General features: G+C 38.5%; 1 protein-coding gene across 3 annotated transcripts in view; it reads left to right on the forward strand.

Moving 5' to 3' along the window:
- Nucleotides 1-17,673, forward strand: part of pald1a (phosphatase domain containing paladin 1a) — a 48,546-nt gene that overhangs the window by 17,183 nt on the left and 13,690 nt on the right. For all 3 annotated transcript variants that reach the window (XM_067488193.1, XM_067488192.1, XM_067488191.1), the window contains exons 11-18: nucleotides 300-395; nucleotides 490-624; nucleotides 818-934; nucleotides 1,414-1,593; nucleotides 1,699-1,896; nucleotides 3,319-3,459; nucleotides 3,570-3,641; nucleotides 6,105-6,245. In XM_067488193.1, the coding sequence (XP_067344294.1) occupies nucleotides 300-395; nucleotides 490-624; nucleotides 818-934; nucleotides 1,414-1,593; nucleotides 1,699-1,896; nucleotides 3,319-3,459; nucleotides 3,570-3,641; nucleotides 6,105-6,245 (1,080 nt within the window). The remainder of the gene's footprint in view (nucleotides 1-299; nucleotides 396-489; nucleotides 625-817; nucleotides 935-1,413; nucleotides 1,594-1,698; nucleotides 1,897-3,318; nucleotides 3,460-3,569; nucleotides 3,642-6,104; nucleotides 6,246-17,673) is intronic.

Here is a 17,673-nt window from a genome sequence, read left to right on the forward strand (position 1 = left end):
CTTTTATTAAGACAGAACCTTTGCTATAGTTAGCTTTTTATTTTAAGCCGTTGCTGCTTAACAGAGTACGAGGGGTCAGGAATCAAAGACAGATGATTTGTAAAAAGGCTTAATCAGTGTGGGTGGTAATTTTGAAAAAAATCCATTAGATTTAAGTAATGGGCAACATTATAGATTTGTATTTTAAGCCTGATTTTCTCACGTCTCACAGGAAATCAATGAGATCTTTAGCGAGGCTTTAGTTGAGACATGTCTTTAGAGAAATAAACCTTCATCAGAATTATGTGTTTGACTTTTAGGGAAGCAGTACCAAAGACTACTTTCTCAGCAGAACCATGCAGAGCTTGGAGCGCTATTTCTATTTGATTGTATTTAACGCTTACCTTCACGAACAGGTAGGTGTATTTAACATTTATTTATTTTCAGTGTAATTTAATTTTTCAAGACTCAAAAACAATGTGGGTTGTAATTTTGTGTCGCATTTTGCAGTATCCTCTTGCCTTTGTGTCCAACTTCAGCCAGTGGATGTGCTGCCACACGTGGCTCTACAGGATGTTGGCCTACATGGACCTGTCAGAGCTGTCAGCTCCACCCAAGCTGGTTACCAAAGGAGCACGTGTCTTGGTGAGAAAATCAGAAGGCGGAAGGCGGTTTTTATAATACCATTTGTCTGTAAGGTGAAATAAAATGCATGTCAAGTGTTGTCAGGGTGTAAATCCTACTGCTGTGTTTACTTACTGATTTTTATCATCTGTATCTTTAAATGCTCTGCATATTAGATGTTATTAGCAACGTATAACTGCGTGTTCCTGCACAGGTTGCTGATGAGTACTTGGCTCCTGATGTTCTCATCACAGTGAAGGAGATGAAGGCTGTCAACTTTAGACGAGTGCCCAAGATGCCTATTTATGGATTGTCTCAGCCGACATCTGAGGTGCAGCATATTTCCGCACACCAGCATCAAGAGCTCCTGTTCACTCTGTGACAGGACTTCATCTCATAAATCTTAAAACAATACTAAAGCTTTGAAACGGAGATGAAAGATTTCCACTGATTGTTTATTTTATGGACTATCGCTTCCACCTAATCTGAAGAGGATGTATTTGTAATAATTGTCTTTCCTTTAGTAGGAATTGTATTGAGGCATATACAGACAGAAGAAAAAGAGTATTCAGTATGATTTGGCTTTACAACCGACCAACTGACTGCTCGCACATTCCCATCATCACAGGAACATTTTTGTAATCACCACCAACATGCACCCCTGCAAAGTCATAGTCATAGTCATGAGTATACAAATAGATTCAGAACAATGACTCATGTGGATTTGGTGGAGACTCAGTTGTCCACCTAAGGAATTTTGAGCCAGACTTCCAGCACTTAGAATTCTTAACATAAACATTCTTTCTGCAGGCTACTGGAGCAGTTTTGGCCCATTTGACAGATGAAAAGAGGAAGCACAGACACGTGTTGTGGGTCAACCTGCAGGAAGAGCTTGTGTTAGAAGGAAATGGTCAGATATTTACACCCAGAGAGCCCTCGTGTCTGGACCAGCACATTCCCATCCCATCATCTGATCCAGAGATAATAGAGGTAGAGTGAAAGTGCTGCTTTTTAAAAGAGTCATTAGTGTTACTGCTACAACCTTTACAATTTGGACTAGATTCAGCCAGTTGAAGTAATATTGTTCTAATGTAGAAACTGGAGACATCTCTGAAGGAGGAGATCCTGCAAGCTCAGAAGTGGCTGGAGGTGACGCTGGAGCAGGAGAAGCAGATGAAGATGTTTAAAAGCTGCCTGACGGTCCAGGAGATCTTCAACCAACACAAAAGCACCCACCAGGGCCTCGTCTACAAACGCGTCCCTCTGCCAGACTGCAGTGCACCCAAGGAGGAGGTAATAATGTGAACACGCAGGCATGAAGTGCAGTAGTAGTTTCCAGGTTTTATTTGTGGCAGATTGTAATGTAGAGAGCACATGATGAATGAGGCTTACACTCCCTCTAGTGGTAACAAATGTTACTGTTGTACTGAGCCTTTTTCACCCTCAATAATGAGCAAATCTAACATTTTAGGTTTTTCTTTATTATGTTTCAATAATTGTGTATGTTTTAATTTATGTCTAAACCTAAACACATACATTTTTATACAATTATTTATACAACCACAATTCAGTTGGGACGATGTGTAAAAGCTAAATAAAAACAGAATGCAACAGATTTGCAAATCTCATAAACCCATGGTTTATTCACAATTGACCATAAACAACATATTAGATGTTGAAACATAAACATTTTAACATTTTGTGGAAAATATTAGCTCATTTTGAATTTGATGGCAGGAACACTTCCAACAAAAAGTTGGAACAGGGTGATGTTTACCATTGTGTAGCATCCCCTCTCCTTTTAAAAACTGTGTGTAAATGTCTGGGAAGTGAGGAGACCAGTTGCTGGAGTTTAGGAGGGAATGTTTTACCGTTCTTGTCTGATGCAGGATTCTAGCTGCTCAACAGTCCTGGGCTTTTGTTGCTGGATTTTTCATTTTATGATGCTCCAAATGTTTTCTATAGGTTAAGCACCCGGACTCTTCTCCTGCACGGCGAACTGTGCAATCCACTTCCAATTTCTGGAAGTGTGAATCACGCCTGTTTTTAATGCAGTGCCACCTGAGGGCCCGAAGATTTCGTGCACCCCGTTTTGACCTTATGCCTTGTCTCTTGTGCACAGAGATGTCTCCTGAATCTCTGAATCTTTTAATATTATAAACTGTAGATGGTAGGAGCTTCAAGGCCTTTGCAATTTTATGGTGAGGAAGATTTTTCTGAAATTGTTCCACAATTTTTTGTCACATAATCACAGATTGATGAACCTCTGCTCATCTTCATATTCAAGCAGCTCTGCCTCTCTGAAATCCTTCTTTTATACCCAGTCATGTAACTGACCTGTTGTCAATTAACCTAATCAGTCATCAAATACTGCTCCATTTGTTTTTTCATTTGCAACACTTACTTTTCCAGTCTTTTGTTGCCCCTGTTCCAACTTTTTTGAGATGTGTTGCTGCCATCAAATTCAAAATGAGCCAATATTTCAATGAAAGGGTAAAATGTCTCACTTTCAACATCTGATATGTTGTTTATGTACTTTTGTGAATAAATTACGGGTTGGTGAGATTTGCAAATCATTGCATTCTGTTTTTATTTAGGTTTTACACATCGTCCCAACTTTTTTGATTTGGGGTTGTACAATTATTTGATATAGACAAATTGTGGTAAAGTTAGTGTGTATTTGAACAAGCTTTCTGTGTGTATTCTTGTTCTCAGGATTTTGATAAGCTATTGGAGGCCATGAAGAGTGCCTTGGCTGAGGACTCACACTCAGCCTTTATCTTCAACTGCTCCAATGGCAAAGGCAGGACTACGACCGCCATGGTCATGGCAGTGCTGACTCTTTGGCACTTTAATGTAACACACTCCCCTTGAATTTTCTGCATATTTATTAGGAGACTCTCAAAATGTGGCTACAATGTAATGATTATCCAAAAATAACACATACCCATGCTTTTCACCTGCAGGGGTTTCCAGAGTTTGCAGATGATGAAATTGTGAGTGTTCCTGATGCCAAGTACACAAAAGGAGAATTTGAGGTATGTACTCTTGTAACTTGTAAACTTTTTTAGTAAAAGAAATATTAGGTTACTGTGGTAGGCAAATGTTAAATGTAGTTAAATTAAAGTAAATGAATTTGAAACTAAACATAAATTTGGCCATATTTAGTCAAAAATTTAAAGAAATTGCTGGTTAAAGTGTGACAAATTATTAACATCTTTTCTCATGCGATATTAAATTTAGGTTGTGGGCTGATGGTTCAGACATTTGAAGAGATGGATTCTGGAAACATTTCTGACTGTTTTCTGCCATTTCCTGGCCTCTTTCTATCATATAGCTTTTCGCAGCTGGAAGACTAATAGTGTGAGGGTGGCAATTTAGGGGGACTCTAATCTCATCAGGATTAGTTTTCTTTTTAATAAAACAATCTGACTCAAAATACAGATAAGATGTCTACATCATATCACTGTAGTAAATCTACTGAAAAAGCCGCTAATAGGCTTAGTGTCACGATTCGCAAAAGAGCAACATTTTATGTGTGTGTTTAATATAAATAGCAACTTCATGTGATTGTTCTTAATTATAACGTAAATAAAATCATTGAGTAGCAAAACATTTAAACTGTATGTTATCACACATCATTAATGTGTACAGATGATTTGGTTGAGGTTATAACAATCATCTTCACTAAAGCAGGCATTGTAAAAGTTGTGTTAAAATTCATACAAACTCTTTAATAAATCATGTCACCAGTTTCTACAAAACACAACAACAAAACACAACACATGCCAGGCAACTGTATGTAAAGGGGTGCAGCTCTTTTAGCCCTTTTCAGCCCTTTATTTCTCACCTGTAACTCTGCACATGTGATTGATGAAGTTGGGCCAAACCAAAAGCCTAAGCTTTTCAACTCTGGTGTGAAGAGTGGCTGTGAATTGGAGTCACTGGGTGTTTTCTTCATTCAGAGCTGTGACAATGAATCAGTGGTTGGAACCTGCTGGCCCTGTCCTCAGCATTGTAAACACGGACACACAGAAACAGGCCTCATTTTGCAGGCACACAATGCTGCATGCCAATCACAGCAGTGTGGCCATTAGAGTTTCTGGGATACACAGTGTGGTCACCACGGAAACATAGTCTGCCTCTAATTCAGTCTGTGAAAGATGTGGGATGTTGCCATCTCTGTTGCCTTATCTGCCAAAAATGGTGTTGCTATGGTTGTGAAGTCCAAAGCATTATGTGAAGGAGACGCTGGTGTGGTGTTAAATAATCCTCCCATGCTATGTTTTAGAATTAGGTAGCCAACTAATAATCAAGGTGTATATAGCATCCTGACAAAATATGCCCTTAGTAGATGTGTTAAGTTTTCCAATACGCGGGTAGTGCCAGGGTAAGAAACCTGTGGCTTGTGAGCTGTGTGCCGCTCTCTGCGATTTGACATGTAGGCTACCAGGTTTTTTGCATTTCCAAACTGTGCTGTCCTTTAAAGATAGAGCACACATTTAAACAACAGAAACATCAAACAGTGCTTGGTGTTACTTCCAAGTGTGCATGTAAAACCTGCACACAATGGCAAATGACAGTTTGCCCCTCTGTCTGTGTATATCACCAATTAACCTAACATGCATGACTTTGGACTGTGGGAGGAAACCAGAGTACCCGAAGAAAACACACACGCACGGGGAGAACATGCAAACTCCACACAGAATGCTTTCAGATGCGAACTGAAATGTATATACACATCACTGACATGACTGTCAAGGCAACATTGGGCTTTATATGATTTATACTTTATTTTGTTGAGGCATAATGATTGTACAACATAGATCAACATAGGACCAGAATTGTAAATACATGGTCCTAAATATACATACTCCCACTCATTATTATTATTAAATTGATGGTCCTGAAAGTTCCAAAATGACGTTAAATTGGCCAAGCCCAATGCATCTCAACTTTCTATAAGTGATCATGCTTGAGTGCTGGTGACTGTAGTCAACAAAAAAAAGGGTTTGTTTGACAGCACTGATCAGATTGAGAGTTCAGTGCAGAAAGAAAGACATAAAGGATAAATATTATAGGATTTTTTTCTCCCTTTTCTTTCCTGGTTTTCTATAATTTTGTTAGAGGTTCTGTGTTGGCTGCATGTTATGTTCTATTTGTTTAAATTATAATAGAATAATATAATAACAAGGGATTGTGTTGTAAACAATTTTAAAAGAAAATCAAAGAGCAGAAACAGAGACATTTGAATCCAAATGCTTTACTGAGAATTTTGGCTTGAGATTGACTGGAGTTGAAATGCAAGACGTTCGACAAAAGACAAGACATGTTTTAACACCTGGACATCAAAGTTAATAAGCCATGTTCATTATTCATTAAAATAACATGATGACTTCACAGGTGGGAGCCAAATATTCCAGAATCAGGGGCACTTGTTATATTTTATTTTGGAAACATTCTTGAAACTAATGCCTGCAAATGTTGTTTCTGGTATCCAGGTTGTGATGCGGTTAGTGCGGCTGCTCCCTGATGGCCACAGGATGAAGAGGGAGGTAGACATGGCCCTGGACTCCGTCAGCGAGACCATGACCCCAATGCACTACCACCTGAGAGAGATTATCATCTGCACATATAGACAGGTACACCACCACATCTCTGTGGTATTCATTACCCGGTCCCAAAAGTACGCGACATTCACTTTAGTGTAAGCAGATCCTGAGCCAGTAGAAGTTGACAACCAAAGAGAACGTAGGTGAGATTTTGGCTAGTTTAAGGACGTGATGGGGATTAGCGCAAAGGACCATCATGCAAAGCATCCCACAGCATAACTACATCATTCAATAGTCAGGTCATCAGTGGTGTGACCTTAATTGTTGTTTCTCTCTTTATTATGCCAACATCTCATGGTGAAACAGGTGAATTGATTATGTCACTGAGCATCCTCGCATGAATAAAATACAAATGTACCCATTAAATGGAAACTGTCACTCCACCAAAAACAGTTGTGTGGTCGAAAGGACAGTCACACTTTAACCTGAATTGTTGTTTTGGTCTTCCATTTTGATCAACTGTTTTTTCTTCCAAAAAGTAAATCTAATCACAAAAAAGTTAAAAATACTGTTTATTTATGGATATGTCTTCATGCTGTGACACAATCAGCATGTTATTAGGGATTCTGGTGCAGTTTCACATGGTCCCTGTAGATGGCGTCAAGAACTTGTTTTAATGTATTTTGCAGCTTCAGCTTGGATCCCAGAGACATGAGCAAGAGGGGTTTAGTGTTGGGCAGGTACGAGCTGGGGAGCATGGAAAAATAAATGTTGTGCACCATGCGTTATCTCTAAAATTACTTTGGTTCCTAATGGAAAAGATTGAGAGGAAGGGCAGGAAAACACATGAATACTTGTGGGAATTTGAGTATTGACCTGGTGTTTTTGTTATTTTGTGCTGTTTATGATCCAGGTAGTATTAGGTAGCATGCTGTGACATCAGTGTAAGCCTCTGATTGGTGCATACACTGAATGGCGTTTAGTGTCGAGGAGAAGGAGAAACAGATAAGGTAACTACGATAACTATTTCAACCTTTGTTTTTAGATAGAAAATGATGGAAAGCAACTGCAGCTGCATCAATGAAAGGTGTTCCCTGTCTTTTGGGTATTGTTTGTAATAAACAAGGCATAAAAACATACAATTAGCTTAAAGGAGGGTTTCCAACACCCATCTGGACAAAGTCCCCCTTGACACTGTGGCGTCTGCTAGATCACGGCTCTGTTTTAGCCATTTGTAATGCAAACTGTAATCTTTGTGCCTCTGTGCACCGTCAGCCGTTCTGAGTGTGCTGGAGGCACCCAGTCCTGTCTCCACCATATCAATGGGCCTCATTGTCCAATGAACTCTGTCTTTCACCTATATTCTCTCTCCATCTGTCCCTTTCTGATGCCAGGCACCAGAACTCTGTCAAATCACTTTTTTAAATATATATACATTAATTTGTTATATAGACTGACCACAACTTGACCCAGTTTTTAGAGGATAATTCTGTTTTTAAATTAATTCTTATTCCTTTTGTTAATTATGTTGGACGTTTTGGACTTAATTGCTTGTAGCTCTATAGAGCTATGTTTTTTAATTTGTTATTATATTGATTTACAGATGCTGGCAGGAACACACATTGAAGTGTTGAACTGTGGCTGCAGTGGCAGTAAAGCAGTTTGCAATCAAACATGAATGTAGAGAATTCATAATTATTAAAAAAATATATAATGAAGAAACATAAGAAATGCTCTCCACAGAGAACTCTACGTGTTGCCTCTGACTGCTGAGATCTGTAACCAAGGGGAACTTGCTAAATAAGACCAGGAAAGAAACAAGAGTAATCAGAAAATCAAACTCCAGGTTGTCCAAACTGATTTTCAATAGCAATGTAACAATAACATATTATCAATTGTAAACATCCATCACAGTTCCCAGTTTATCTTTGTGCTGTACTAGTTGTACTTGCCTACATGTTTAGTGATGTTAAAGATTTCTGTAGTTACTATATCATAGTGTTTTGATCTGATATGAAAACATGATCAAATGATCTTTTAACCCTGTAATAGCAGACCTCATGTTGGCACTGTGTACCCCTTTCAGCTTTCCCCTCTCACCTGAACCAGCAAGCCAGGTGATAAACATAGCCAGATGTTGCTAGAAGGCAGCAGACATTAGTGGGGGGAGAAAAAAGGGGAGGAAGGAGAGGGGAAAATTTCACCCCCACTCTTTCTCTTCTCATAGCCCTTCCCCACCCAAAACACCCTCCTCTCTTTTGACAGTGGTTGGAAAATGTGTCTTTGATAGAGAAAAATATATATTTACAGTGGGACCTGAACCAGTTTTTAGAGGGGCCACAAAAAGGGGGAAAGTAAGGTGGGCGGGTTGGGGTATTTTTGGTGGATGGGGTTATCTTCTTGAAATCCCCACTGTCAACCAGGCATGACCCCATGCTGCAGATACTTCTTCTAACATCAGGGCCAACGCAGCAGAGAGGCTGCTTCATCTCCTTCTCCTCCTGTATCTCCTGCACAGGAAAAAGGCCCTTTTCTTATTTTGAGGTAGAACATTGCCCCAGGCAATGCATGCTATTGCTATCTTTGAAAATCTGCAGGAAATATAATGTGAACTATAAAAACATTTCTTATCTCATACATCTCTATAACCTCTGATTGTGAAATTGCTTTTCTTATTTATCACTTGTCTAAATCATCTCACCAACGTGTCTCATGCCTAAAAACTGCCTATTCAGTGGGTAAAATTCAGATGACCAGACTGTGGGAATTGCATAGTCTTGAGAGATAATTGTGTATCCTGTCCAAGTTGCTAAGTTGCTTACAGAGACTTTTCCCCGCACATACAGAAAATATGATCGTTTAAGATTTCTGCCTTACACCATCAAAAGGGGATTAAAGCTAAGAGAGCAGAGTTGCCAGTGTGGAAATCTCAGCAGCAGAACTCCAGATTCCTTTTTGTTAGGTGAGAGAGCAGGTGGTGAGAAAACTGAATTGCATGTAACAAATGAGCAGAAAGCTTTGTGTGTGTGTGTGTGTGTGTGTGTGTGTGTGTGTGTATGTGTGTGTGAGAAGGGCGCCCATGGTAAAAGGGATTTTTCACTGGTGTATATGACTTCATACTAATATGTGCAGTCATGTCTCATCTGCCCACTCATGTCTGACATGATTCATTAGACGGCTACTGAATACACTTTTATCAGCGTCACATTTTTGGATGATTAACGTAGTTTGTTTACAATTTGTAAAGAGTAGGCTTGATTGTGCATTTACAGAGGATACTATAAACATGGAGAAGAAAAAATCCTTGTGATAGCAAGTGATATTTGACTCATCTCATTTCAGGTTTCCTATTCCCTAACCTACTGTATCACACTTCGTTTAAATTTTCCTATGTGGCGCAGAGGGCTGAGTGTATGCAGGTTTTTGTTTGAGCCATATGCTGCGCCAGGTGGTTTCACTGATTAGCATATCCTCAACCAAAGAATATGGAACTAATCAGTGAACTCACTGGGTGCATCTGGTGCGTCAGCACAACAAATACTTGCAAATAAACTTGGTTTTCACAGCAAATGATTTTTACCCCTGAAATACAGTCTTTTTCAGCATACTTGTTTTTCTTACTTTCTACCACTCTAGCTATGTTCAAAGTTGAAGTTTGGTAAGTGCACATTTTACCACAATATTCATACCCAGAGCCGGAGTGGTTTAAGTTGTTTAGAGTGTTATTCAACAGAAAAACATAAAAATATTCTGGGAAGTAGAAATATATGAATTGTATTGAAGTTCACTGTGCCTCACCTAAACTGACAGGTCATAGTGTCCATGCTCTTAAAACCACCAGGTGGCCTTTAGGCTCTGGCTAAATGTAGTATTTTTTATGGTCAAAAGGAGGGTTTTGGTTCTCACCATCCACCGGCAGCCATTTGCAGCCTATAGTGGCAAATGCTGGCTCATGCTCACAAAGTTAGGATAGATGTGGCTGTTTAAGAGACACTGATTCGTTTCATTGATATGTGGATCTCTGTTTGTGTGATGCCATTACACTAGGACTAATAATTTACTACTACTATTACCGGATCTCCTCAGCTGCTTACACTATTTTCAAAAGCAGCTTCTTCTGAGGCGGCTGGGGACACTGTTCTTGCAAGAACCATTTCGGTGGTGTGATGTAGTTGATGGTTTTTAGATGTCTGATTTTCTAATACAACAAAGTTCCATTCACCAACATTAGATTTGAAATTTTAGAATCTTAATACCCAAATAGCCAAATACCACTTGGTTGAAGTGTGTACTCAAAATTATATATTTTTAAGTCGTCTTATCTATTAGTAATCTGGGTGATGCAACGCTTTAGTTCAATTTGAGAAGTAGTTTACTTCAGTGAAGCACTCTGAAGCCCCCAAACAAGATTACAATACTCTATACCTATGTACACTGAAGATTTCTTCTTTTTGTTATGTAGAATTTATGGTTAATGAAAAAAAGGCCCTGTGCAGTATAAGTGTCCGAAATACACATTCAATAAACAAGCAAGAGTAAGAGTATCTACCTAAAAGGACTGTAAGTAGAAGTTCCCCATCAAATTCTTTACGTAAGTTGAAATACAAAGTACATGATATAAAATTTACTTTAAAATTGTAAGTACTCCACTACACTAATAATTGAGCATTATGTGCTGTTTGAAAAACTTTAATAAAAGCCAACACAAACTAACTTTAAAATATAATAAGTAACTAAAAAATAAATGTAGTTCAGTAAAATGAATGCCATTTTCCTCTCAAACATAACTTTTAACAAGCTACTTTTTCTCTGTGATCCTGCAGCAGCTGCAGAATCTTCTGCAGTTATTATAACATTTATGGTGTTTAATTCAAACATTCCCTGCGAAGGATCAAGCTGTACTGCTCTGCCTCACTGTCTCTACATGCCGACTACATTCAAATAATTATGTTTGCCCTCCAGTCTATCCTCTTTTACCCTGAATAACGGAACTGCCGTGGCTTGGCCCCTGCCCTGACCTCTCTCACTTTCACCACTCCCGTCTTAACCACTAGCCCCAGGATAATAATTCATACCTGGCTGGGCACTGCACAGATGAGTTGCCATTTCCTGCTTCCACACATGAAACCCGTCATTGCCCCAGGCCCACAGACCAGGATTAAATACCTCCAAAACCATGCTTCACTGTTTAAGAGCCTATACCTAATAGCTGTACTCTTGATACAGTATGTGTTCGATTCTGCTAAGCCCAGGAAAAAAGTCTACTTTTTTCTTTAAGCTTTCAATCTAGCCAGCTTCTGAAACTGAACAAACACCTGCTAAAACACAGTCCCAGTGGTGAACTTACCTAAAAGTCAGCCGTGTGGATATGCAGAGGTTGAGACTGGGTTGAGTTGTACTTTCACAGTGCCCCAGTTGGGAAGCTAACACACGTGAGGACAGTTAAGCAACAGATGAAACTTGTGTTAACAGTCCCATAACTACTCATAAAGTGCTAACAACTCACACAGTCAGCAGATTTTCCTATTTCTGGCATTTAAACTGACATTTGCATTGGATATGTTGTATGTGAACATGGAGTAGCTTCAGTCCATAAATGTACAAAGGCAGCTGCACAGGTGATGAAATTCTTGTGTTAATTTTTCTGTCTCACTGTTAGACTGTAGATCAGAGATCAGACTAGCTATAGCTGCAAACATAGTCCATGAAAATATAACAATCATTGCAGAACAAAAAGGACAAATTGTGCATTCTGAAAAATGGATAGACAAGTATTCTATTTTAAGATCAATGTGACTAATTGGAACAAACATTGTCATGTTTGGTCTGAGGTTCATGCCAGATTAGAGTCAGACCTCTGATTTGCTGCCCACATCCATGATTTTCTCTCTTTTTTTTTTTTCTCTGTGATTCAAATACATCTGGTGGTATGTTCATTGGCAGCTGACTCTCTGGTCGGAAAAACTCATGAGCCAATAAAAACTTTGTTGGTGGGATTAAGAATGTACGTCATCATCTCTGCTAGAAAAAATGGCAACAGAAAAATTGGCACAACCATGTCAAGTGTGGAAGGTGGATGGTTGTACAAATGTTGGAAAAAAAGAATACATCTCTCGCTACTGATGGGTAGGGCACCACAAATCCCTACTTCCAAACTGAAAACGCTAACCGGAATAAAATCTATCTCTAAACAATGAAATAAAAGGCGAGCACCAAATTGGCTATCATTAATATTTTCATATTAACAATAGATCACATGACCACATGAGTGTGAAATTTATCATTCAGAATGATTCCTTTTCCCACCAGGACTGTGAAGCTTTATAGTAAGGTTGAGATCAGGAATTTGTTTCCTTCAATTTGCCTATAAAATCATCCACAGCCTTAATAAAATCCAGAGTTAGGGACTTTCTCATGGAGATACTAAACATGTTCCAGCCATTGCTTCAGTGATTTGTGCAGTTCAAGGTACAAAAAATGTTGTTTTCCACATCAGCATGAATTTGTTTTGGGTGTATTCTACCTCTGTATTGTCACATTTAGCTTCAACTTTGCCTTAGCTGCATTTCAACTGTTTTAATCTTTTGATAAACTAACATCCTAGATAATATACAAAAATACCTATTGTCAGGTTAATGCATGCTAACATTTTATGTAGTTTTTACCTTGTTGGTAGGATAATCCATTCATGTTTAGCAAGATTATAAGTCCTGCTGATGCTGTTGGGAATTTGGTCATTTGTTTGGGGTAGCGTTTCCTTTCATTTTATCGACTGGGACCCATGTCTTTGCTAATTTTTTGCTAAATAGCAATGCGTAATTTAAATATTTCTCCAGAAAAATAGTCCCGTTCTGTAGTGATTCTAACAAATAACATGTTCTAAACAGTGCTGTACCTTTTGTTGCTTCCCCATATGAAAATTTGTTTTCTAATAATTACCGGCATCCATACAAAATGTAATTTGTGGTCCAACGTGCAACTCTGCTTAGAAGTACTGGTCTGTTTTAAAAAAGTATTGGTTGTATAAATTAGTTGTTGCTCACAGACATACCATTTGAATGCCCCAGTGTTGGGTTTGCATGCACAAGATAATCTGATAGCCCAATAAATGATTGATTCACACTAGGAGTCTCCATGTCTCTGTTGCCAGGCATGTGCACGTACCGAATCTACCATAATGTGTGTGGTTAATGTGGGCAGATATTCCAGTCTCTGTGTAGGCTAGGTTGATGAGCCCTGTCTCCTCTTGTGGCTTTTGTAATCTCTGCTCACTAGACACTTGATGTGTTTTTGCTTGGCTTTTTGTCAGAAAAATTGGCCGTGTTGACTGTTGATTACAGTCTTTCTTCAGTTTCCCACATTTTGGTTATTTTTTCAGCATTTTTGTCAGACTAACTTGAATTGATGACTAGAGCCTAAATATGAAATGAAGGTTAAATCTATATTATGATAGTGATTATAATCCACAAGGCATTGCTTGTGATGACGTGACAAGGAACTTTTTACTTTTTTCTTCTTCTTTTTTTTACAATTTTTGAGCTGCTTGCTAGAAGGACTATTGGTTGATGGCCAATCTGCATGTACAATATGTGGATTAACACAGCTGGCCTCCAAAATCCACCTCAACCACTTCATGATTAAATCAGCGTAGTGTGGCTGAGCGACTGGAAAAAGACAGAGGATTGGAATCTGTATAAACCATTAACATAAAGGCATCTCTGTCTCTTCCTCTCACTGGCTGCTACAAAGCTTTTCTGGTCTTTTAAAGGAGTTTTGGGAACTGTCTCGATCCATAAAGATCAGGTCTGCTGCTTGAAATCTGATGATATTTACCTTTGATTGCTGTCCTACTGGCCAACCTGGCAGGAGGGAGACATGGTGGGTTGATGGTCAGGTTTTCAGGAAAATGAGTGTGTGCAAAAAAAATACTAAATACTGATGCTGGTTAGGCTTATGCAAGCCAAAGGAATATGAGAAATATGTTTAAATATTTCCCTTATTTTGTCTTATACTTCCAAGCATGAGGGATGAACACAGAAGAACAAATGTTTTTACAAATTTAATAATATATTTCACCTTTGTAATGAAAGAGAATCTTAGTTGTGGTGCTGTTTTGTAGGAGTGGACAGAACAAAATGAAAGAATCAAAGTCAACACTTGTACACAGCTGGTACACATTTTTAAAAATGTAAATAAAGGAGTAAAATTATAGTCGTCATGCTGGCCCACTACATTATAACATCAATTTCCTTCATAAGAAAGCAGAATAATAGCATTATATTCACATCTTACATGAAAGAAAATCACAAAGAATTACCTGCGTGAAAGGAAAATACTGAAAAGGAACTAAGCTGAAATTCCACAAAAGTTAAAATCTGGAAAAAGAAAACGCTACTTTTACTTTAGAAAAGTGGCAGAGTGGCAATGAACCCAAATCCATAAACATTAAAATAAAATACATTTTTATGAGACACAACTGCTAGATGGAAAGAAAAACATGGTCATTTTTTTTTTTTTTTAAATAGGGACAACCAGGGAAAGGAACTGTCAGTTCCTGTCAGTCTGTCAGATTTTCTGGTTGACATAGCAAAGCATTTAAATCCACTAAAAACCCAACCATAATGGAAAGATATTGTAGTGGACCAGCTAAACGCCCACATCAAAGCTCGTGGAACCACACTCCAACTTTTCCAAAGACACTTGTCACAACTAGAGCGCAGCACCTGGCATTTCTCTGCATTGCATAAGTTCATGGACATGGATGTTTTCCACACAACATGGGCTGCTTCTAGAGTTTGATGTTGTTGAAAGGACATGTTAATTTTCTCAAGCCTCTTCTCAATGAGTGGTCCCTTTTTTTGGGCAGCTAACATCAGCAGCTGTCTCCTGACAACATTAGCAGCATCTGGATGAAGGCAGGTTCCCGGAAATCCAAACATTTGCAAAGAAAATGTGGAGCTTCTTCGCCTCCACATATTTGTGTGTCGTTTTCTGTTAAGAACTTTTAAGAACCACTTGAGTTCCAGACTCATTGATCTCCAGTTTTGTGACATTGTATGCATCTTAAGCGATGCTCTAAAACTAGGTAATAGCATGTGAACTACGATCTAGATCTCAATATCATCCTCCTCATAAGTGTCAGTGAGTTACCAGTTTCTTAGTCATCTGAATAGCATAAATTGTAGAAAGTCTAGCAAAGATTGCAAGAAGGAGTTACAGCTGACTTATAGCTGGCTTTGCACTAAAATGGGACTAGATGATTTGAAATTTGAAATTGATTTGATGTGTTTATGTAGTATCTGTCAATATATTAACAAGTCAATAAAATCTGTGATACCCTTTAGGTACAAGCGCTGGTTTGGATCTACCTAAAATTTAGCATATATACTTGACTTTAAGTCATGGGTGGATTATGAGACACCAGGACCCTGGACACAAGAATTTAAAAGGTCCTCCACATCTCCATCAGTTGTATCTATACTGGGACTCTTTGTGTCTCTTTGAAGTTGTTTTGTGTCATTTTGTTTCTGGAATATTTTTGTGGTGGAAATGAGGGGCCCAAGGGTTCAAGGGGCTTGTGCCTGGTAGGCTCATTCAGTAATCCATCCAATCTTTGAGTTGTCTGTACATTGAGTTGGGGAGTCGTGTGTAGGCTGCCTGTCCACTCCAGACAGGACAGGGTGTGGTTTAGGATTTAGGTGGGAGGTTTTCTAGTCGAATCCGATGAATGGTTGCTTGTGCAAACCTGGGTGGGAAGGGCCAGTATGGATTTGACCTTTTTACCTCCACAACCCCACTAGCTGGTAATTGGCACCATATGTCAAACAGACAGACCTCTCCATAATGTGTACTTCACAGTTCAGTCTTTGGCGACATGAGCCCACAGAAACATGGACCCTCAGCTCTCGTCTGCAATCATTTAGGGATTAAAATGTGCACCTTCCAGTAGCCTTATATTACCTATCTTTTAGAGTTTTGAAAAAACATTTGTATGTTTAATTTTACTAATTGGAGCCTAATAATGGATTTAATTGAACGGTGCTAGTATGGATTTTAAGCCATAACAGTTATTTGCTTTAATTAAAATACATTAAGGAGTATCTTGCAAAACTCAATTGATATTGCTAATAGATATGGATAATATTTCAGAGCCTTATATTACCCATGGAGCGCAGCATTAAAGAACTGCAGTCAAAGCGTAGGCTAAGTTTGTTCACCTCATTGGTCTCACAGACACAAAAATGCTAATTAAAAGATAAATACATTGCAGGGTTTTATAAATCTGAAAAGCTGTTTTACAACACTCACCAAACTCTGAAGGTATTTCCTAAACCCCAATAAACTTGTTTCACCATTGGGATACTGTAATTAAATCATCTGGTCGGCAATGAGTTGAATTGTGTACAAGAGGGGGAGAAAACTTTTTGTTTTGGTTGTTGTTATCAGTGCCATCTATAATATATTTAATGTCATCATCAGGTTCTTTTTCCTTCACACATGAGAGGTATCAGCTGGGGGATACAAACCTTCAGTATCCAGACATCTTTTCCATTGTCACCTAATTATAGTTATTATTAACTTGAGCAACAGGGAGTGTATGGTACTGGTGGGCTAACCAGCTGTAGGTAATGCATCAATGATGCCTTGATAGCCATCATCCATCCTTCTTTTGGTTGACGTTATCACAGCAGTGTCTTACAATTTTTTATTACAAGTTAAACATTCAAGTGTCCTGACAAATTCCTCATGAATTCTGGGATGGTGTGACATCATCCACTGGAGGTTTATCATTGCTTACTTAATCCTCCAGTGAGACATGTGCATATCATTTAATAACTGTTTGATATTTCTTTCATTGCCCTCTGTGCGAGAGCTTAGAGGCAATATGACAAACTGGCCTATGAACCTTTACTACCATCAGTGCTTGTTTTAAAGAACTTCAGACCAACCTGTTACCTGTTAACCTCTTTACTTCAAGGTTCTGTGATTTTGACCCAATTAGTTGCAAACAAACACTCTCCTTTTTTGCACTTGAAGTGGCTACAAGTAAACCATTAACTTAAAGAGGTGTTTATCTTTACTATACGTACGCTTGCAGACTCTGATACTAGACTTGAAAATTATTCATTTATTTTCTGCATACTAGATTTATTTTTGAAAAAACAAATAAAATTCATTTAGTTTGAAGTAAAAGAATTGCTGTGAAAGAATAAAGCTTGTGAAAGAATAAAGCTTTAACCTGTCGTTTAGATCAGGTCTTAACACATGTCTGAATAATTGCATATAAATATCTAAAGTAAAATACAGACATTGCTTTGTGTTCTATTCTGGAAGGATTTTCAAAGCAAAGCGCCTGCTCTTCAGCAGCCACATTTCCAGTGCTAAAGTAGTTTAGCTGACATTTTTTGTGTTTGACAGCATATTGAATGCAGGTTTACGGGCCATTTAGATGTGGTAACAGCTGATAAATGCCTCAACTTAAATCAGTGTAATGACGCTATTAGCCCCCGCTGTCTTG

The sequence above is a fragment of the Channa argus genome, chromosome 20 (genome assembly GCF_033026475.1).
Source record: "Channa argus isolate prfri chromosome 20, Channa argus male v1.0, whole genome shotgun sequence".
In the NCBI taxonomy this organism is placed as follows: domain Eukaryota; kingdom Metazoa; phylum Chordata; class Actinopteri; order Anabantiformes; family Channidae; genus Channa; species Channa argus.